This window comes from Acanthisitta chloris, unplaced genomic scaffold (assembly GCF_000695815.1).
Source record: "Acanthisitta chloris isolate BGI_N310 unplaced genomic scaffold, ASM69581v1 scaffold6073, whole genome shotgun sequence".
Lineage (NCBI taxonomy): Eukaryota > Metazoa > Chordata > Aves > Passeriformes > Acanthisittidae > Acanthisitta > Acanthisitta chloris.
This window is the reverse complement of record NW_008666477.1, coordinates 57,065-79,608: the sequence shown is the minus strand read 5'-3', so window position 1 is coordinate 79,608 and position 22,544 is coordinate 57,065. Positions and strand designations below refer to the sequence as shown.

Below are 22,544 nucleotides of genomic sequence, written 5' to 3'. Positions count from 1 at the left end.
AGTTTGTACCAGAGGGTGGACCTCAGCCTCTGAGAGAAAGATCCCCTGGTACTCTGTGGCAGCTTCACCTCTGGAGGGGAAATCCCTTATATCTGTGCCCAGTTAACATTAACCCATACTTGGCATCTCTGTATTTGTTTCTTATCCACTGCCTGCTTCTCCCTCCAGCAGGGAGCAAGGGAAGTGAGGGGATGCTCATTGCAGGGGATGCCACAGTGCCAGCTAGCACAGCCTGTGTGGCCCCAGTGCTAGCCAGGGGGATTTCTCCAGGGAAGCCCCTGGCAGATCCTTCACCAGGCTGATGCTCTTCAGGGATGCTGCCAAGAGCCCAATTAGCACACCTACCCCATGCAAGCAGGAGTGCTGCTGCGCTGGGGGAAACAATTGAACATGCACTGAAGGGCTTTGCTGAATGGACTTAATTCAATACTTAGCCTTAAAGCTGAGCACAGGCTTTACTGAATGGGGACAGGCACGTTTGGGGGCCTGCTGACCTGTCAGCCAACATCAGCATCTTCAAAAGAAACAGCTCTTGGCACAAACAACTCTTTCTTTCAGGAGAAAGGGAAAGGAAAAAAAAAGGAAAGAAAAGAAAACCAAGGAGAGGCTGGAGCTTTTCCACTCCGGAAGGTCACTGGTGGCTCCTGAGGGAGGAGGTGGCAGCCTCGCCCCCCTCCCTCCCCTCCGTGGGGCAGAGGAGACCTGTCCAGGGATGAATAGGGCAGGAAAACTGGGGCAGCTGGCAGGCCAGTTCTTTCTGGTGGGGAAAAACATTCCCCTGTGAACTTCCTGTGCCTACTGGAGAAGGGCATCCCTCCAGCACTGCGTAGCCCCAGCAACTGAGCGAGCGGCTGGGACTGTTTTAAGTGCTCAGAGGGGACTACAAATGTGAGTGCTGTGACCTGTGCCGAGTGGCTTGGTGCCCAGCACAGTACTGCTTAGCTGCCCAGCATTGATACAGGACCTGTGTTGGCATTCTCCACCTTGAAAGATGGCTCACTCCCTCACAGCAGATGCTTTATTGAGGGCAGCTTAAAATTTGTAGACCAGCTTCCTCTTCTTTTATTTGCAAAGCTCTGTTTCTCATCCCTGCTCTGGAAGTGCTCTCTGAATAAAGCCAACGATGCTACTGGGATTTTTAAGCTATGCTGCCTCAGTACATGCTGACAGGTTTTTGCCTGTGCAGCTGTGAGCCCTTTTACAGCTGTGGGTGGGAGCACAGTGACCCTGCCAGCACCCCCAAAATGCTGATCAGGAGCTGATGCTGTGGGCACCAGACAGAGGGTCACAGTAACCAGGTGGGTGGCACTGACGGATGGACAGACAGCTGTATGGGCTACAAACAGCCAGAAGGCTACAAACTTCCCTCCTCAAGTCTTCCTCTGTCCACAAAGCCAAGCTAAGGGCTTGGCCCAAAACATCCAGGTTTAAACTTTTGTGGGCTTCCTGTCAGATCTTCATTGTTTCACATATTCAAATGAGAAAGAGCTAAGTGCCTGTCTTTCCACAAATGCAGCAAAGATGGCTATTACTCACTCCCCTCAACCCCAAATCTCTCTTCTCCCCATTCTCACCAAAGTCAGAGAGAAATGCTTAATGGCAAAATCGCTCGCAGCACTAAGGATGGGATAATTAAACCCTGCAGATCATTAACAGTCACAAGAAGAAAAATTGCAAAGCAGAGGATATGTATTTGTCACGTGGTGAAAACAGCTGTGGAAGGTTTTTCTTGGAGTTCTGAAACAATTCCAGCTCTTTTTTCTTTTACAGGGGAGTAATATTTTTCTGTCACAAGCGATTTAATGGTTAACGTATGCACAAAGACATGGTGCTCCAAGCTGTGCCTGGGTGTTTCATATTCACTTCCCCCCCACACCAAAAGAGTTTGGTTATGATTGAAGAAGGAAAAGGAAGCAGCTCGAAATCTGTAATGGTTCCATTTATTAATACGTATATCACAAATACTCACAATATCAATGCATTCTCGTTGGCATGCTAGACAGAGGCATTATTAAAAAAGTCCTATTCTTTTAAAAAGGCTTTAAACTTTTGCTTTCCCCCAAAAATATTTCATATGCCTGGGTTTTTTTGTGATTTTTTTTTTTGTGGTTTTTTTTTCCTGTGGTGTGAGTTTTTATCTCGATTGGATTCGACAATGTATTTGGTGGCTGCAACCTCAATGCAAAAAGAAAGAAAAAGAAAGAACAGGAAAAAAGTATGAAGGCCGCAGTACAGCACAGTTCAATTAGTTCATAACTACATAACAAAAATAAAGGAAGCAAAATTTCTGCCTTCACAGTAAGCAACAACACAGCTTAATAACAGTATTACACAGGATCAGGTTCCGAGGCAAAATGCACTAGACAAAGCCTACTGGGATACGCACTAGGGCATACAACACTGAGTAAGAATCAAAGATGTAGAAGAACATCAGGAATAACGGTTCCCTTCAAGCACAACATTTTAACATCATTTTCAAGTATCTTTATGTTATGTTACTGATTCCTTTGTTTTCGGGGAAGGGGGGGCAGGCGCGGGGGAGGGGGAAAGGATGAAAACCTTAGTAAAGCAAGAAACAAAACAAGAAAATTAAGAGAAACTCAAAAAGAATATATATTTCATATACCGGTTTATATGAACGTGTGCAACACTTATTAACCATGGTGAAAGGCTAATTATGCCCTCCAGTCACTACATGCACAGCCCGATCAATGCTGTTAATGAATTACCTTTGTTAACTTACGATGCAACTACTGCGTGACCAAGAACATACAGACAGTGCCGTCCTACGCCGAGCCGCAGGGGCTGGGTCTGCAGGCCGAGGGACTCGGCTGCTCTCGGTGGCACCGTGGTACTTCACAGAATGGGACACTACGCATGGGACAGAGGTCGGGAGGTGGGGGCGAGTGTGCGCGCACGGGCTGCTCGTGGGGTGTGCGTGCGTGCGAGAGACAGTGTGTGCTAGAACATTCATTGCAGTCTTTCTCCAATTCTGCAGCTCCTGGTCTTCAGACAGGCTCTGGACTCGACACTTCTGAAAGACTAGAGAGCAAGAGGGATATAAAAAGATAAAATAAACAGGCGGGTCGCAGGGATTTTGTCCTCTCTTTTCAAGAAAAAAATGGCAATGACAATACATTCAACAGTGCGTTTCCCTCTCTTTTTTTTTTCCCCCACCCAAACTTTGGATGAAAACCCCAAAGCGAAGAAGCCCATGGGAAGACTCAATTCTCAAGGAAGATGCTGAGCATCTAAAACTTGCCCACTATCTTCCACAGAAACAGCACAGCCACACCAGTATATCAGAGCTAATACAGCATTACTGCCTGGAAAGTGGGGAATGCTCACCTTGTTACACCATCTCGTACTGGTTAGCAGTAATAAACCGGGACAGACAGCATGCCAGCAGCATCCCAATCAACTGTTACGGACAAGAATAGAGGTAGGATAGAATTTAAGTCAAATTATATCCACACAGAACAAATGAGAGCCCTTGGGAAGCAAAGATTTCATGTTCTGGAGTTCCTATGCACAACGTATATATGCTCTATTTTAAGGAAAGCACTAATTAGAACAACAACAGCATTAAAATCTCCCATCTTTCTTTGTTGGATCTTCCTCGTGATTTTCATCAAAGTGTATTTATCTGACAGGCAGCATAGCTTTTTGATATTTTTTAATCCTGTTGTCATTGCCTGACCAAACCAGATGTGGATGGACAAACTGGCAGAGGTATCAGCACAGAACTGGCTGCGTTTCACTCACAAGCTCCACACAGATCCCTGGCCACCACCCGTCACCCCTGAGAGCTGCTGGTCCCCTTAACTTTCTTAACAGTGTGCCAGGGAAAAGCTTCCTAATGCCCCAGAGTGGTCATGTTTTCTTTACAAGTGACGCAGCACCACAGAAATGAGTGCTATGTCTGGAAATGAATTTTGAAACAGTCTTTCACTCTTCCTTTGGCTGTCACTCGGAGCACTGAAAGCAGATCCCAGGCCTCCACTCAGCCTTTTCAACATTTTGCCTATTGCAGTTCCTAATGCTTCCTGCATATGCCAACAGCGTTAATATGCTGTAAATAATTCAGCCTTGCGTTTCTCATTTGGATTGGTCAATTAATTAACTCCTGAGCATATCCAGACTGTTACAGCTCATCCCTGGCTATGAGGGTGAAGCAAGAGGGCTGTGTCTGCTGACAGAGGACCTGGCTCCAAGCAAGGGCTGCCCCAGCAGCTCCAGCTGCTAGCCTGTGCCCACACCTCTGTCCATCTCCTGCTGCTGCAGCAGAGTACATGGCAAGGGGGAATGACAACCTTCTGGCAGCAGCAGAGCTCCTGCAGACCCTGCAGAGCATGCCTAGATAATGACCAGTTTGCTGCTCCTCCAAACTGGCTCCTTCTATTTCACAGGTGGGATTGCATGTCCTTTCCCCTACACCAGGCAGTGCTCCCTGTTAACACAATCATCATCAAAATATACATCTCCACCAGCCAATTGCTTGATTTGGGCTGGCATCAGCCCAGAGAAAGACCAAGCCAGGGTAACTCAAACCTGGATAAACTGTTTCCTGCCTCTAAGATGTCACAGTCCTTGTCAGGCCACGCTTCATTTGCCAGAAATTTGCTCTGTCTCCTGTTTCAGTGTACACCAGAACTGTTCTGAGCATCTCATAAGGGCACAGAGTCACATTTAAAAGCAGGCTGAACTGGCCTGTCCCCCATATGCACCACCTAACTCTGGCACCAAATACCAAGGAAGACACTGCCTTGGCTACAAATAGATATGGTGCACAGGTAGCACCTCCTGACCAACCTCCAATAAAAACTAACACTCAAGTCACTCCTAAGACAAATAGCAGGTTACTCATGAGTGAATCTTTCTGATTTTTGGCCCACTTATTAATTCTTGGCTCTGACCATATGCTGCTTTAGGCATTTAAGTGGTTATAGTAACATAGTATTTAACTTCTGCACTTCAGAAATAATGGCATGCATATTGAACCATTGCATGCACATTTTATGCAGCATTTTAAAGTGTTACCAGGAACAGAGCTATAATAAATATCTTGGAAGTACTTTGAGCACATATAAAAACATGTGTTTTCCAAGGTGTGTAGACTTCCACATTTAACCACAAGAGCACTGGCTCTCCTGTAGCCAAGAAGAGGTGATACTGTATTAAGCTGTTGAATTTTCCTCACAGTGCTCTTTCATTATAGTCATCACTACTGTCCTCTGCATTTAAATCAGGTAGAGGCTCCCAGACCACGAGCCACAAATGAGCACTCCTCACCCCACCTCACTCTCTGCATTTGTTCCATCACTTGCCACCTCTGCTCTTCAGGCCTTATCCCATTGTGCAGCAGGTCCCTGCAGCTCCTTTGAAAAACCAGAAGAATTGGCATTAAAGGATTCCCACAAAGAAACTAGCTGCTAGGAGTTGCATTCATTTCCTTTCATTCCCATTGTCTCTCAAACGCCCCATCTCAACTTTTATCCACTTATTCATTTGTTTTATTTTACAGTCCTGATTTTTGAGTGCTGAGATGGCAGACTTGGCTCTGCATTTCTGTTCTCTCTGTTTTCCCCTTTCTTCCCTTTTTTTCGAAGTTTATCTTGGTCTTCTGAGCTATTATATGGAAAACAGAATTTTCCATACTCTGGTCTTGCCAGAGGAAACTTGAAATTACTGACAAATTCTTTGGTTTAGATCACTGGGAAAACCACATCCCTCAGGTGTGTCTCCTATATTACCATCCTGCTGGCCACAGCTTATTCCAGTGAGCAGAATGCAGTGTATTTCTTCATCCCTCCATGGTTTCTAGGAGTTGTCTCAGGCACATCTTAGTTCTGACCACTGAAAACCATCCACAACAACTTTCTAGCATTCTTAGCCCCACCATATACACAATAACTTGCTTTTAAACACAGTTATTCTGCAGGAGTTAGCACTGACTGGAAGCTGTCCTGCATGACATATTTATTACACCTTATTATACTGAAGAGAAAGAAACTGAATTGCAATATGAATTTCCATTTTATTTTGAGTCTTGGTTTCTTCACCATTTCTTATACTTTGAGAAAACATCTATAAATAGAAATATGTTGAACTTACTTGGAATTCATCAGCACATCAGGTAAGCTAAAACTGGGGTTTTTTTAATCCATCAGGAATCATTGTTTAGCTCAATGATTTACCTTGACATATTCTCAAAATGCAAATCTCCAAGCATGCAGGTTCTCTGGCTCTACTTTAGAAGACAGAGAATTTTCTGTGTCACATGTCACTTATTTGAGTCAGCCTCCTGTGCTCTGGTATGATGCTGGCACAAGTCCTATCTCCATACTGAATCCACAGTGATTAGTTCTTAGAAGCAACTCAGTCTTACATTAGATTTGAAGTCACATATGGGATCCTGATATGGGTCCTGCTCCCTAAAGCCTGTGCAAGGAGGAGTGTGTCTCAGCCTCCCTACACACTGACAGGGATTATAGTAGACAAGGTGGATAATGTCTGCACCAGAACTGTGTCCACAGTCCAGCAGAGCTAGTCACATTAACACTGACATTAAAGAGGGCAGATGGATGTGGCACTGTGGAGAGAGACTGTGACTACATGGGAATGTATCTTTAAATGATGGGAACTGTATGTGCTCAACAACAGGTTTGGAGCATGGGGAGAGCACCTGATTTCCAGACCTTCAAGCACAAAGGGAATAATCTTGCCTTAACACTGCACTGACACTCCCCTACTCAGGGAGTCCTCACTGCAACCACAATCTACAAACCCCTTCAGACTCTGTCTCTTGTGTTCCTTAAGTCAATGCCTGCACTGGAGTTTTATCTAGGCAAAACTCTTGATCATCTATGCAGTTTGCATAATTCTGTTCTCTGTCGGGCACAACACAGCAATCATTTTGCTGCTCTGAAGAGCACCTGCTAAACTGAAATTATTCCAGCTGGAAGTCAGCATTGGCATCTGAGTCCAAAAACAATCAAATTGTGTTTTATTGTTATTATTTCAAACCCAAGGAGCAGTGCAGACAAGGTCAACAACACAGCAGTTTTTTTAAAACTTCGATGGGGAGGTCTGTGCCAGGCCTGCAAAGAAGTGCAATGCCATTACATCAACTTTCTCTATTTCTTGGCATTAGCACATTCCCCATGCTAGTCAACACCTAACAAATCATGTGAAGGAAAGGCCTCTGAGCATGCTTTACTGTAGAAGAGCAACATGATTTAATTTGTCTTTTATTTAGATTAAACCTATCCTCAGTAGGAACAGCGAAACCTTGCCTACAGCTGGAGCACTGCCTGGCATCACTGCCAGCCATGGTTAACCTGAAATCAATTTGTAAACACTGTCCTTAATTGGGTCCAGCAAAACAGATTAGGCAGTAAATTATAACAGGCTGCCTTCTATTCTTCACAGCCCAGGAGAGCTGCATTTTCCCCCTTGCATCCTCTCTCTTCTCCTTTTTACACATTCCCTAACACCCCAAGCAGCTGGGTATGTACTTGCAGTGCCAGAGCCCTGTGCCTGCACTGGGGAGAGACATCCCCACCTAGCAGCAGGGCACACAGTGCCACCAGCAGCACGAGCTGCCAAGGCCACATCAGAACACCCCTTGGTTTTCAGTCAGAGCTGCAGAGCAAAGTGCCTGGCAGCCCGTGCTGCCTGCAGCCTGCCATGATACGCAGATTAAAGGCTTTCAGGCAGTATTGCTCCTCACTGAGACATTTGCCCTAGCAGCATATGAATTGCAAAATTCTACTCATTCCAGTTGTCCTTTGGATAGCTTTACATGAGGCATTTTAAAAGATGCTTTATAGCCTTCTGGCTATCTAGAAACCAAACTGAAACACGAGCTCTGAGTCCTATAGCAGTAATCAAACCATAACCGAGGTTGGGGAAGGGTATCAAGACTGTGAAAATTCAACAAAAACTAGAATGGTCTATTAAAAAAAACCCCAAACTCCTTCTGCTCCATACACACAGAGCTCCAGACTAGTGATTTCACCACTTCTGGATCCTGAAAGCCCAACACGCAGGCACATGCCCTAAACAGCCAGTGGTGTGATGAACCAACAGTTACACCCACATGAGACTGGGTAACAGGCCAAATCATGGGCTTCTCATATCTAACACCTTGGCTACAAGGCATTGCTTTTCCAGACATGCCCAAGGCAGGGTAGTCAGCTAGTCTGCACCCAAACAGTTTTAGGGCTCCCTCAGGTTGTGCATACATCAACTGAGAGGATGTCATGGCCATTTTCCACATGGCTTGGGGACAGTTATTCTGAAGAACCTGGAGGCCAGTGTAACTGCTGAGAAAAACTTCAGAGATGCAACTAAACCACCTTACAGCCAAACATGGGCTGATCACATTGGGCAGCTGGGGCAAGAGGGCAACCACAGCCCTCCCATTAATTCACTTGCACACCACTGGCAGCAGCATTGGCAAATCCATTTGTTTCCAGTGCAACACAGTGTAAACCTACAGCTTGCTAACTGAATTAATGAATTTTAAGAAGGCCTCAAATAATTTTTTCCAGCACCTCATTCTTCCCAACCACTGGATAAACATAAGTCATCCAACAGATATATTAATATTTTCAGGGTTGCCTTGGGACCCAGACTTTTAATATTGGATTAAATGGAGTAAATGAAAGTTGCATGATAGTTTTTGAATATGACATTTGCAGTTGTACTGTGTACTACCCACAGAGAGAAGGCAGATTGCCTCTCAGGAAGAAATGGTTCAGGTATAATACACATTGCTGTGAGTATTGCTGAACCATTTTGCAAACAGTTTTGCATTGTCCTTGCTTCCCTCACTCATTTCTGCATGTTTCCAGTAGAGTCCTTGCCATCACACATGAAGTGACTGGTATAAAGGAGTATCTTGCTGAAAGATGCAGAGGTGTTTTCCTGCCCCTTCGTGATCAGAAGATTCTGAGCAGATCTATACTTTTCCCAACTCCTGTTTACACAAAAGCAGCTTGAGTATCAGGGAGTAGCAAACAACTTCTTCACCCTCCTCTTGTCCTTCATATGCCAAACTCCTTTTGGTGCAGGCAGGGACTTGGTTTAATAATTTAATTTTGGCAGATCTCTGCTCAGTGTTCAGTGTTAAAGGGAAAATAAATAAATGAAATTGGTCACCAAAATGAGGTGCCCCCTTGAGGCTCCAGGCCCAGGATGGAGAGGCCTGAAGGTACACACTTGTTTGAATTCTAGATTCCTTTATGACCAAATAAGAGTGCTTAGAAGATAGAAGCCTATCCAAACAATGGATAAGCTATTTGTCTTCTTAGCTGTTTATGCTCCATTTAAGCCAATGTTTTATTGGGTTAACCTCTATTTGACCCAGTGGAGGGACAAGTTGTTTTCCTTGAGCTAGTCATTAGCTCAACCGTAACTGATATTCCCAAGGAGAAACTTCATTTAAGTTGAAAAAAAGAAAATCAATGAACAGATGACCTCAGGACTAATGAGCATGCTGAGTTCAGTCCCTTTCCATAATCCTTCCTTCCTTGAAGTCCAGGTAAAGAAAAGGAGGGGGGAGAAAAGGGGTGAAGGGGAGTGTTTATGCACTTACCTGTGAGAACGCAATCCCAAAAGCCACTCCAGCTATGATTCCCATATTTGTCTCCATAAAACTGGTCACCAAGTCATAACAGCCCTGGAAAACAAACATCATCATTCCCTGTATCGACATTCCCAGCCATGAATGCATCCATACAAATTTCTCTTTTAAAATGGACTTGGGCTAGACAATATTTCTGCTGTAATTTCCAACAATGTCACCTTTTTATTTCACAGCAATTCTGAGTGAATGATGGGAAGTGGTAATAAACCCAGTTCCTTTTAGAAACAAATGCATTTCAGTACTTTTAAAAGCTAAATGTGATGTTGCACTCGTTTTTACAGGTTTTATTAGAGAAAGGCAGTTTGTGTTGTTTTAAATAACAATGTAGCTTTGACCTGAAACCAAACCAGTACCAATAGACCAATGTTATAATACAATACAGGTATCAAAAATGAATAAATGATGCTGATTTCCTAATACTGCAGATATTTAATATAAGTGTCCCTCGAGGCATTCTGCTTGCCTTTATCACTCAATGGACACCAGGTATACCGAGTAGTATGTAACTTTAAACCATATAACAAAGTTACCCCACCAGGTATACCGAGTAGTATGTAACTAAACCATATAACAAAGTTACCAAGTTTGTATCAGTTTTCTTGGTTTCACTGCCCTTGGACACAAAATTCCCTGTTTTGCTCCCCAAACCCATTTTTTCCTCTAGCTCAAACCCTGGCTCCATCAGCTGACTTGCTTCCTCGTGCCTCAATTCACAGGCCAGAAGATTCATATACATATTTGCCCTGCTCCTGGATAGACTTTTTTGAGATGGTCCATCACAGTACAATAATGTCTGCCAAGATTCTTCCCTCACGTATTCTATCCCTCAAAAAAGCATTTGAAATTACCTTTCCTAGTTTGTGGTGCCTAAATGGATCTAAACAAATGATATAATACTTGAAGAAAAAAAGAAAGATGACATCTTTTTCCTTTCATTACTAACCCATCTGTCCACAGAATCCAAAGTCACCATTCAGCCCCTTTTGCCACACTCCCTCAAGTGACCAACATCACTCTGGCTAAGGCCAGTCCAGAGGCATTTTATATTTTATAACTTTATCCACTTTATCAGAAGTTGGAACAGTCAGAAATAACAGTGTGTTCCCTTTCTCAGTTTGGACTCCTGTCCCATAAGAGAGAAGTGTCTCCATATTTCATGTCTGTTCACACACCCCTCATTTCTGCAAACACTGTAGGAACTCTTTACCTGACCTCAGAGCATTAGGTGCTTGTAAAAAATAACAGCAAGTAGAAAAAACAATGTCCTTTATTAGAGACAGGTCATTCGTGCACTAAACTGATCATTTCTTTAACTTCTTTTATAACATCAGAAGACATTTAATCCTGAGAATAATGAAGTGGTAAACCTAATAGTAGCTGAGGACCAGCACAGCTGTGATTCATTTCTGAAATGTTTAAGTGTATGTATTAATCCTTAACTATGTTTTACCAGAGTGTACAGTAAGTCTAAGCCAAGCTTGTTTATTTAACCCATCAAACAACTATAGTTGTGTGTGTTTTACATGTTATGCAATGCGATTAGATTTCTCAAGCAGTATTGTCATTCTATCTGATATGGCTTAATGTTTTCCCAGCTCTTCTGAAATCTGTTCTGTTGAACAGACTTCAAGAGATGCAACATTCAACCACCATGGTAATTTGAGGGAGACAGAAGGTCTTGTTAAGAAAACATACAATGAGAGAGGTTTGGTCACTCTCCTGATTTGAAGACTCTGTTTTCCCAAGTCATAACTATCTTCTGAAGTATATTGCTTAAACACGGCTTAATTGCTCAGCCCTTCCTGTGCAGGGAGTGAGAGCACACGCAGCACCCACAGACTGCACAGGGTACAGAAGCATGTGCAGCACTGTGTGAGCACGTCTGGGTGCTCATCCAGATGACAGAAGTGACAGTTTAGCAAGTATCTGATCTCTCTTGACTCCATGCATCTGCTGCTTTCTTATGATTTAGGGGAGAAGTAGTTTTGGAGGTTTGTTGGTAAAGAACTGTGAAGACTGAAAGCACTATATGAACATTAATTAGCTAATCCTAGTGACAGCTCCTAGATTTAGGTATTAGTGCCATCTGAGATGAAGAAACTTAAATGGAGATGAGATGGAGAGCCTAAATAATTTACCCAAGGTCATTAAGCAAGTTAGGGCCAGAACTGGCAAAGAAAATCCAGGAATGTTGTCTTTTAGTCCCACAGTTATATAATGAGTTTAATCCTCTTTGGTTAATTCATCATTAGTCCTCAGAAACTGGTAGTAATTTGATTAGCTCAGAGTGAACTTGTCTTACTGATAGTTTTGCAAGATCCACCAAAAGATGTATTCCAAATATACTTGTCCACAGGCATGATGAGAAGGGTTGTCCACATCACAGGCAATACATATTTTCCTTTTTCTCCAACACACACAGAGCAAAGTGCCTGTTTCCAAGACGAGCAAGGGGCTTGGGTCAGAGGCAATGACACTTGCTTCCTAGCTGAAGTGAAAGGGTAGGGCCACACAACATTTCCTCCTGCTTGCTTCTTATTCCCATGCCCCTTTCAGAAACATCCCACCTTGCTCAAATGTTTGGGACAACTCCAAGATCTCACAACTGCTAAACAGAAATCCACAACTTCTGATTACAAACAGCTATGTAAGAAGATGAGACAAAACCAAGCAAATTTTCGAACATCCAAACTTCCCCTGTTTTAATCAAGTTCAAGTAATTAAGTCAAGTAATTACTTGAACTGCTTCCTGAGGAATCAGCAGTCCTTATCTGTCAGATGACTTGTACATTTGACAGGAGAGCAAGGAGTAAGCATGGCTGAAAGTGAGTTTCAAGCCCTGGACTAGCACACATTTATCCCTCAGTCCTTTCCTACAATGGTGCAGTCATCCTTACCACAAGGAACTCACAGGTGCACAGGGTTTCCCTGTGCCTGCAGAACAAGCCTGGCATTTTGGGGAAACACTAGATCAGTGCTGGGAATGCATGAGGTACCTGCTCAGTTATGCAGCCAGGAAAGGTTCAGAGTGCATGGACAACCTGAACTGAAAATGTGGGACCTGCTGGTAGAACACCAGCCCCACCAGAAAGCTTTCCTGCTGGGAAGATGGGCAGAGGCTCAGGGTGGGCTGCCCATGAGGTACTCTGCCTGCAGTGGATGCTGCCTGTACTGCACATGCCCTAGGTTCACCCCATCCTGCCTCTCACCTTCCTTCCACTTCTCCAAAAACAAAGTTACAAGTTCACAAAGTGCAGCTGACCAGAGAGGCTCACCCTTTACACACATGTAACCCAGCAGGATAACTTTGCTGGTGGTGATTTTGCGTTTCTTAACCAGTGGACACCACTGCCATTCCACATACGTCTGCAACAAGTGGCTCCCATTAAAGTATTGCAAAAAAGAAAGGCTTAGTGGAAAATAATCCTCTAGTGTCCCTCTTCTAGTACGTGACAGAAAATGTTGTCTACTTGACGGGTGTTCAAACACGTTTCAGGCTGTGCTCAGCCACCACTCCAACCTCCTGAGTCACAGGTGACTGACGTGAAAAAGCCAGAGAAAAGAGAGAGACATTTCTGTATTTCCCTTGTTACCTACTCAGTCCTTCTATTTATTTATTTTTAATTCAACTCTGAAAATAAAAACAGAAAAGAAAATAATCCTTAAGTCTGACTAAGCTATGCTGCAACTTTGCATTGCGATTTGCCCACAATACCATTCCTTTTACAAGTGAACTGTCTGTTCTCTCTCTTACAAACCTCAAGTGAGAAAGAAACTGATGATCCACTAGCACTTAAAGCAATAACTTGAGTTGTATTTCTGCAGTGCAGTGTCTACTATAGATGTTTTGTCTTTATTCTTCGCTTTTTAGTGCTTTCTCTACTTTTGTTCTCCAATTATTCCTTTTCTTCTTGTTTTCCCAACCTGCTTTCCCAATCCTATTCTGTTTTCCCAGCCTGCTCCTTCAGGTAGCCCCAAAGAAAGGGTCACTTTGGCTGTGTTATACTTGCAGCAGCACATGTTCAAAGATCCTAAGACACACTGTGGATGCACCACAACACTGATTGCCAATTATCCATGTTTTCTCTGGGCTAACAGCTAGGCTCTGGCACTGAAACTGAACATATGCAAGAGTAAACCTTGTCCTTCCCTCCACATCTTTGTTCTCCACACAACCTTCCAACATACAGTAGGACTGAGCAGAGAGGTGCTGACTGACCCAGCCATCCTGGACAATTGAGTGCATGTGCCACGTGTGATTCTGTGCCTGCCCAGCATTGCCTCTGTGTGCAGTACCTGCAGTACCTTTCCCTCATCCTCTGTTGTGAGGAAATGTTCTCCTCATGAGAAATGTTGCTGCACCTGGGCATTTGAGAAAGGCCAGCTTAAAGAATACGAAAGCAAGAGAGGGACAAAGTCCATCCTTACCAGCAATCACTCCAGCCCTATGCAAACATTAGCAACCAATCATTTGAAATGCAATGCAACTGTAAGCAGCCACACTCTCCTCTGGTGTACTGGATGGTGTCACAACAACTGCCTCTGGCCCAACGCTACTGGTACCTTCTGGTTTACTTTAGTGGCAGCCACGGTCATGTTGCGCAGGTCCTGAGTGCTGCAGTCACTGGAGTTCATGCAACAGCTCGCAGGGATGCCGTGCTTGGTGAAGTAAGGGCTGGTGCTCCAGTTGGTGTAGCTCTGAATGCCACAGCAGCTCAGCTATGAGGAACAAGAGGCAGATTTAAAACATGCAAACAAACAAAGCAGAATTAAAGCTAGTCCAGAAGCATCACTGCCCACTTCATAAGCTCATAATCAAAATAAAGACAGGGTGTCTCCAGTTTTGAAAAGTAGATACCATCCCTCACTCCATTAATTACAAAAGTATCAGGAGTGTAATTTACAGAATATGGGAGCAGATTACCTCCTATGAAAAGGTATTTTATGAGCAGAGCTATTATTTGTAACATTTGACAACAGTCCAGCCATAAAGCCACCTTTTTTTCGTTGAAAGTCTGTTAGGTTTTTTGTTTGTTTCTTTGTTTTCTTTACTTATTTCATTAAAGATGATCCTGGAAATTCAAAACCCCAAAGCATTACAAAGAATTACACGTAACACATACAGGGTCAAGCTAGCACAAATTGTAAGGTGAAGCCTCTCTAACTCACCAAAATAATTTCTAGGACAGTTCACTGAGCCCTGAATAGAAAGAGACCATATGTTCATAGAGTGTGTCTATGAAAAACCCTAAGTTGGGAAGGATATTCCACTTTAGATGCTAAGCTGGAAGACAGTGACTCAAAGATACAGAGTATGGCCTGAATTTTCTGCATGAAAAGAGCTTATAAATGCAGTTCCTGTAAAAATAGAGCTCTGAATGAAACAAACGTTTTGCTATGACAGAAACACTGAACAATTACTCAGAACTATTTAGTCTGGCTAACTACAAGGAATCAGAAGTTCAAAATACAAGTTAACACTAAGCAAACAGACAATTTGATGGCAGAATATACTCAGCTATCCAGGAGAAGCCAGGTTACAGATACAGTTTCAAACATGCTGAGGAGTCCAACATTAACAGTTGTAATTTCTAAAGATCTAGAAGTCCTCAATACAATTCCATTGACATCTCAGCCGTTCAGGGAGTTACAATCACGTGGAAAGCATTTTGGCTCATGGAATGTATTGTGAGCTGAAGGAATAGCTGCTTGCTCTGGTACAGTCACCACTGGGAATTTAAATGTGAATTTTATCACTCTGTGTTGTAGTTGGTGGACTTGGTCACTTGTGGTTGGCATCCTCAACTGGTTTGGCCTAGCTGTGGCATTTGCTCACCCCCTCACTGCTCTGCTACTGCACCCAGTGGGTCAGAAGAGCACCAAGCACCCACTCCATCCCTCCAGAACTGCTTTCATTGCCAACCTCAGCAGCACATTTGCCCACTCCCTTTCCCTTTGGGAAATATACATTCCCTTTCTCCCCTTAATTCACTCAGTCTCCTTTGCCAGCCTCTCCCTGTACTTGTGAAGAGAACTGCTGCAGTTTATCAGTGATACAGGATGCCTGATTATAAAATCCTGTCCCATCCAGCTCCAATTTACAACATTTCATAATCTTATTGACAGATTCCCTTAAGAACAAGGTGTGTTCTTTAGGGATAAAACTGTCCCCTAAACCTAATTCAAGATCTGGGACCAACAACAAGCAAGTGGGGCAGGCCCTGCTGTTATCAGACAGCTTTTTCACTAAAATTTAGGTGTCTTGGACAAGCATATCAATTGAAATACTTTTTTTGTTTTTAGATCAGTTTTGCCAGCCTCTAATTTTGCTTGCAAAATAAGCTTGTAGATTGAGCCATCCACACTCCATGTTCTGTGATCAGTTCTGAATGTATGCTTTGTTTCTTTATTTATTCATTTTTAGCAACCAATTTTAGACTTACACTTTCCTGTACGTTATCCACTGCATGGCTCCGCTCGTCGTTCTTGTTGTAATTCTGGATTGCTTCAGTGTATGTCCTAAGGAAAGTATCCTTGATCTATGAGGGGGAGGGTAAAACAGCCCATGTAAGCAACAAAAACCATAACATCCGAAGCAGTTTCTGCAGGAAACAAATGCATTTCCAGACTTAACAAGATACCCAAACTAGCCCTTCCCACTTGTTTTTAAGTGTGTTTTCAGAGCTGGCAAAGCTCCCTCTTAACTGTCGCTATCAGACACGGCAAGAAAACTACCCCAAGCAAACTGATACATTTTAAAAAATCATTAAATTACTTAATCTATAAGAAAGATATCCTTTGATGCTTTTTCCCCAAAAACTTTGTTCCAGCACTAAGTCTGAAAGACACTGTGTGCTTCTCTCTGCTCACAGATGCCTGGTGGGAGCCAAAGCTTATGCAAATGCTTTGGAGACAGCAGCCAGTGGCATGGAAAGACAGGAATACCCTTGGGGTATTTAGCCTTCATCCCCAGCACCAAAGGCATTTAAGTAAGGAACAAGAGGTCCCTCAGCTGGAGAAGGTTAGGCACATCACCGGGAAAGGTACTTTGCCTGGGTGGTAAAGAGGCTGAGTAGCAGGTGATTTGGGCTGTCACCTTCACAAGAGACTGCCCCTCCCCAAACAGAGCAGCAGCTTCACATTGAGGCTGCTGCAGGTTAGACCAGATGAAATGTCTATTCTCAGCAGATGGACAGGTATTTCAGGACCAAATTAAAAGCTATCCACCACTTGCAAGGGTAGACACCAGAAAAGCCTATGCCAAGGGAAATCCTTGTCAAAAGATGAGACTAGAAAACCAGTTAATATAAAGAGAAGAGACAAGGAGGGTCTCCGAGGTTGTCCTGGTTCAGCACTAATGGCATGTAGGTCCATGAACTTAAAGCCAGAGATAGACCTGATTACAGTGGATAAAGCAGGAGTGCTACTACAAATCTAGACCATCGTGCTTTGTTAAAGCTTCTTCCTGTCCCAGTTTCCTACCTAACTCTACTTCTAATCTCTCCTTATTCTCAGGATAGAAACAAAATCCCATCCCACTCCCTCCTCCTACAAAAAACAAAAGGATTTACAAAACATCAAGTCTGGTTTGATGCAGGAGTACTCTCTGCCTTATTTAAACAAGCACTTGCCTGGCTGAAGAAGCTGCATTTGAGAAAAGTATTTAATCTGTTTTGCAGCCCTCAGCATACGTAATAGAGTGAAGAAGATCTTACATGATGGACACTCAAAACCTGATAGCTCCAGACTAAATCATCAGGCAGCTGAGGGCAAGAGCTTCAGCTAAATCCCTTTGTTTGGAATCACATCAGTTTTTAAGAGCTATACATGTTATTGTTGCACATCAGCCACATCCCTGGGGATGTGTATGGAGCCACTGGGCAAAGTGACCTACACATTCTCCACACTCCAGAGAACTTTCAGCAGCTCCTGCCCAGGGAGGCACTGCCACATGCAAACTCAGCACATTTCCACCTACCTCGTGGCGAAACACAAACCCTGAAATGCCAGCCACTAGCTCAGCCAGGAACACCAGGGACAAGAACATGGCATACTGAAAAGGCAGGAGGCAAGAGAAGTCAGAGCATGAAAGGGTTTAGTCTCAGCACAGATATTATCACAGAAAATTTAACTTTCAGCTCTAGGCACCCTACAAAGTTGTTACAAAACCAAAGGTCTTTTGGAGGTGATACATAGGTTATTACCTGAATGCAATATATGATATGTATTGTCTAATTACTGGATTTTCTGACATTTCTGTTCCCACATTTCTTAGCATTCTCACACAAATTAAAACACACTCACATGCCAGGGATGGATCCAAGTCACTCAGGTTTTGATCTTGCAATAAGGAATATAAACCCTTCATGTTTGCATGGCACTCTACTAAGGTAAACAGGCTTCCCTAGGTGTTTTGGTTCATTTTTATCTATTTCACTGCTAGACTGGGATCTGCTGCCTGATTCCTGAGGTTTGTCCAATGAATGAACTGAAACATTTAATTCACTGGAAATATTCTCACAGTAATATTAGACATATGCTTCAAATACTTTCCTGAGCCAAGGTCCATGTTTGGCTTTAGGAGCAGCATTTGGATCTGGAGCCAAATAAACCTTGGAAACAGTGCTCTCAGTGTAGACCCTCATCAACTATTAAAAACATATTTAAGCAGAAATAAAGAAGGTAAAGAAAAAATGCAAAGTGGGATGGTAAAATTTGAAGTTGGGGCTTAGTCTTCTGGAAGGAAAATTACCTTTTTACTCCATGTGCTAAATAACAGTTAATTAAAAAAGGAAACACTTTAAATTAAATTCAGTCCTGGCAGGATTTAGTGGAGAGAGGGGAAAATTAGTTTTAGTGAAAGGTTATTGGGGAAGAAAGGACAATGGTGAAGGCAGAATTAGAAAAAGATGTCTCAGATTAATGCAGCTGTCAAATCACTGTCTGTTGAGGAGAGAAAGGAAAGTTTAGAAATATTTCTTATGTGTACAATGAAAATAAACCCATGTGCTTGGAACAGCACATGCTACTATTAGTGGCACACCTTGAAGAAAGCTACATAGCTTATGGAGCAACTATGGGAGCCTGATTTCCTATGGATTTATCTCACCAGTCACCTTTATCCCTTTCCCATCTGGACTGCAGTAACTCTGAGAAGCCTCTACACATGCCCTAACAGCAGATCACCAGCAAGAGACAGCAGTGATGCACCTACAGCAGTGTTAGGCACAAGTCAAACAGCCACCAGCATAACCTGCTGACTGAGCTGCTGCTGCTGCCTCTCCCCTACTCTTCCCCTGCCACTGCTTGAGGAAATTAACTCTTTTTAAGATGTCCTTCAGGAGCTTTTTTTTGGTAAATCCAGTTTAAACTGGAAAAGGAACATCACATCTCATTCGAAAATCAGTCCCAAAATACTGAAACAGGAGATGCATTCCACTGTCAAACCCTTTTTCAGTAGATCAGTGCTTCACAAGAGCTATTTCCACCCCTCAAATCATTACACATGTAGGATTTAGCTCCTGAATATTCCTAGAAACACAGTTTATCGTGTAGGTTTGTTTAACCTGTGGTTATTTTACATTTTAAGGTAGGCTGGAACACTCAGAATGAGGAAAAACTTATCTAGATAGAGGTTAAAGTGGACTGGAGAACAGCTGCTGTACCTCTGCTTAGTGCACCTTGAGTCCCTGTTGCTTTTGAGATGAGGCCAAACATACCCAACAGTGCTTTGTTTTCTGGGATTGACTTGTTGCATTCTAGTGAACATTAGGAGAAAAAGAAAGGCTGGAGTGCTTTTGTGAGGTATCAACTGTTTTTTCCATAATTTCACTTCAGAGTATTAAACTGACCCCTTTAAAATATAGGTCAAATGAATTTCACATTTATGATGCTTTGGACATTTGTAAGATTGTAAATATCCTTATCTATCTGGCTCACAGAAAAACCAGAATGATTGTAGAACAACTCACAGAGCAATCCAGCAGCAGCATTTCACCCTGCTCCAAACAATACATGGGCCTGTTCACCATGTGGTAGCAAAATTCAGTCAGACTCAATCAACAACTGGTTTTGGCAAATATTTTTTTCCCCTTTGTCCAGAAGGCACAGATGTTGAACATTAAGATCAATAAAATCTATCTTGTGTGCCTAAAAAACCACATCAACATCTGGTGAAGCTTGGCAGAGGGTGGAGGGAATTCCAATACACCAACAAAACCTCTTGCCCTGTTGAGGCATTTTGGAATACTCACCAGTTTCAGCATCCATGGGCTGCCACGACAAGTGGCAAAGCAGCCAAAAAGCCCAAAGACAATGATTGTGGTACCCGTTCCGATGAGCACGTAGGGGGCATTGGTGGAGTTCTCAGCAATAAGGGAGATGTATGTGCCAAGGGTGAGCTTGCCCCAGACGCCGACTGCGAGAAGGATAACACCTGTGATCTGCAAAACAAGAGGAGAAAGATGTCAGGAGCTACCAGGGATGACATCCAAATTCCATACAGAGTGATGCTGAAGAGATTCATCAGTGCTGTTGTGTTGGCAGAAGGAAGCCTCAAGACTTCTACTTACTCCAGAGGGATGGACAGATAAAATTAAATTCCAGCATCTGGAGATGTTACATTAAGACTGCCACTGAAGGACAAACATCTAAGACTGATTGCTGCAAAGCTGACAGTTGCCAAGGGAGGATGCAGTGTACCACCTGCAGGAACAGGCTTTGTGCTCCTACAGCCCACTGAGAGAGTTGGCCAACACCATCACTCTTACCAATAATAGCAGCTGCCACCTCACATCTCCTGAGTTTTGCTACAAAAACTGTCTGAACCACAGAACCCTGCTGTCTGATGTCCCATCCTTCTTAATGCCAAAGTTTCAGGAACACTAGTATCCCTTGCAGTGCATTACACAGGCAAATGAGCCTTCCCCAGGGTATACAGCAAGTGACCTTCCTGGCTGTGCAAAAGCTGTGCCCCCTGACATGGGGTGGGAGAACAAGAGGCTCTGGAACACCCAGCCTGAGATGCACACACAGAGGTCACCACACTGCAGGGCATTCAGGGCACCCAGCAGGGACGTGGGGAAAGCCCTTGGTGTGTCCTACACTGACATCAAGCAGTGGCCACAACAGGGATGATGCTGCAGCATCTGCTGATCTCCACCTGAGGCTGACACATCTGCTTTGAGATGGTACACGTGTAACTCACTCCTACATCACAGCCAAAGGTGGGACACAAAGGATCAGTCCTGAGTGCCAGCTCTGCAAACACTCCCTGAATTCCCTTTACTGGCTCCTCCAAAGGGCAGGGACAGAAGAAGCAACCTGACAGGATTCTTTTGCTCTCTTTCCAAGTTTACTCTTGTGAACAGCTTTACACTGCTGTGAAACCTTGAAACTCAACACTATGACAACAGGGTTGCCCTGCAGTTGTTAGTGCAGGAGCTCCTTGTTCACAGTTATATTGCACCTAAAAACTCCCAGCTGAGCTACGTTTTAAGATCTTTCAGCTCCTTTTTGTACAGTTTGATGTGAATTAATTCAGGGAAAATATTTCTGAAGGGAAAAAATAAAAGCAGCTTTCTGGCTTTTTCACCTAGGCTGGCTCAAAAAGGACTATGCAGGGTGCCCCCCTACCACTGCCTTCCCATTTGCCTTTCCAGTGTCCTGCTGCTCGGCACCAGCAGGCTCAGGAGCTGTCCTCTGCTCGACCTGTGTCTGCGGCAGTGGCAGCAGGTGCTGCTCTGGTGCAGCATTTCTACCTCTCTGGAGAGCAAACTGCATCCAGCAAAGTTGCTGAATAATCAGAGCCACCTAAGGAAAATGCCAGGAGGAGGGATGATACAAAATAGATGCTCTGAAGCGAGATACAGGGGGAGGGATGCAGGGAAAAGAAGAAATCATAGAAAGAATCAAGAAAGAATCAGGAGAGAAGACCAGGCCGACAAAAGCAGATTAACTTGTCCTCAGAGAGAGAAGATCCTTTCTATACCGGAGAAAAAATAATGTCATTTTTGGCGCTTCCCAGCTCATCTGCTTCCTTCCCCCATGCCTCCCAGAGCTGTAGGAAAGACATGTCCCCACCTGGGTCTCACCCAGAGTGCAGCACTGCCACATAAACCCATCACATCCCTCAGTCTCACTGAGCCTCCCCTGCTCCTCCTGACTGGCTTGGCAGGTGTTGGCATTTCTGTTGCACCTCTGGAATAGGATTAGCAGAGATGTCTGCTCTCCTGTCCATGGTGGTGAGAGGAATACACCCAGTTCTTGTTCATCCTTATGGAATTGTATGATTCCTTGCTCTTGCACCCCACTAACAGCTGAATTTCACAACAAAATCACTGAGTAGCCAACCTACCCACAGACATCCAATGCCCTAACCAAGTCTGGTCCCAACCATGCACTGTCTTCACCTCTCTCCCTCTTCTCCCTAACAAAAGCTTTTTCAGAGCGTGCAGATTAATCAGCAAAATCCAAAAGCAAGCTGTGGGGGACTGGGAAATCTGCAGAACAAGTTTTGGTTTCTCGCCCTCAGTCCCACAAAGGGCTGGTTTCTGTGCCTGAGCTGCTGAAAGTTTTACCATTGTCCCCGGGGAGGTGTCAAAGCAGCCTTCACTGCCAAAGCGAACAAGCAGCTTCACATATGAAAGAGAACTCAAGCCTTGTAATAAAAAGCATTTTTAGTTGGCTGTTTGAAACAATTACTAACCCTTTCCTATGTGCTTTTAGAGTTTGGTTTCCCCTGTCTCAGGGGGAGCCCACTCAATTTATGGCACACACATACTTTGGAAGAAAAAAGGAGGAAAGCCTCTCAGTGGTTTTATTCCCCTTCTGCTTCTTAATAGAGCTCTGATTTACATGGATTTAAGGAAATCCCTCAGTTTGTTGGGAGGTC

General features: G+C 43.8%; 1 protein-coding gene across 1 annotated transcript; it reads right to left on the bottom strand.

Annotated features, from left to right (window-relative positions):
• Positions 1-1,921: 1,921 nt before the first annotated feature.
• Positions 1,922-20,125, bottom strand: TSPAN7 (tetraspanin 7). Its single transcript, XM_009072126.1, has 7 exons — positions 19,906-20,125; positions 17,631-17,705; positions 16,096-16,191; positions 14,216-14,371; positions 9,602-9,685; positions 3,349-3,421; positions 1,922-3,042 (listed from the first exon to the last, which is right to left on the bottom strand). Exons 1-6 carry the CDS (start codon positions 19,915-19,917, stop codon positions 3,353-3,355), a joined length of 492 nt encoding a protein of 163 aa, XP_009070374.1. The 5' UTR covers positions 19,918-20,125; the 3' UTR covers positions 1,922-3,042; positions 3,349-3,352.
• Positions 20,126-22,544: the final 2,419 nt, after the last annotated feature.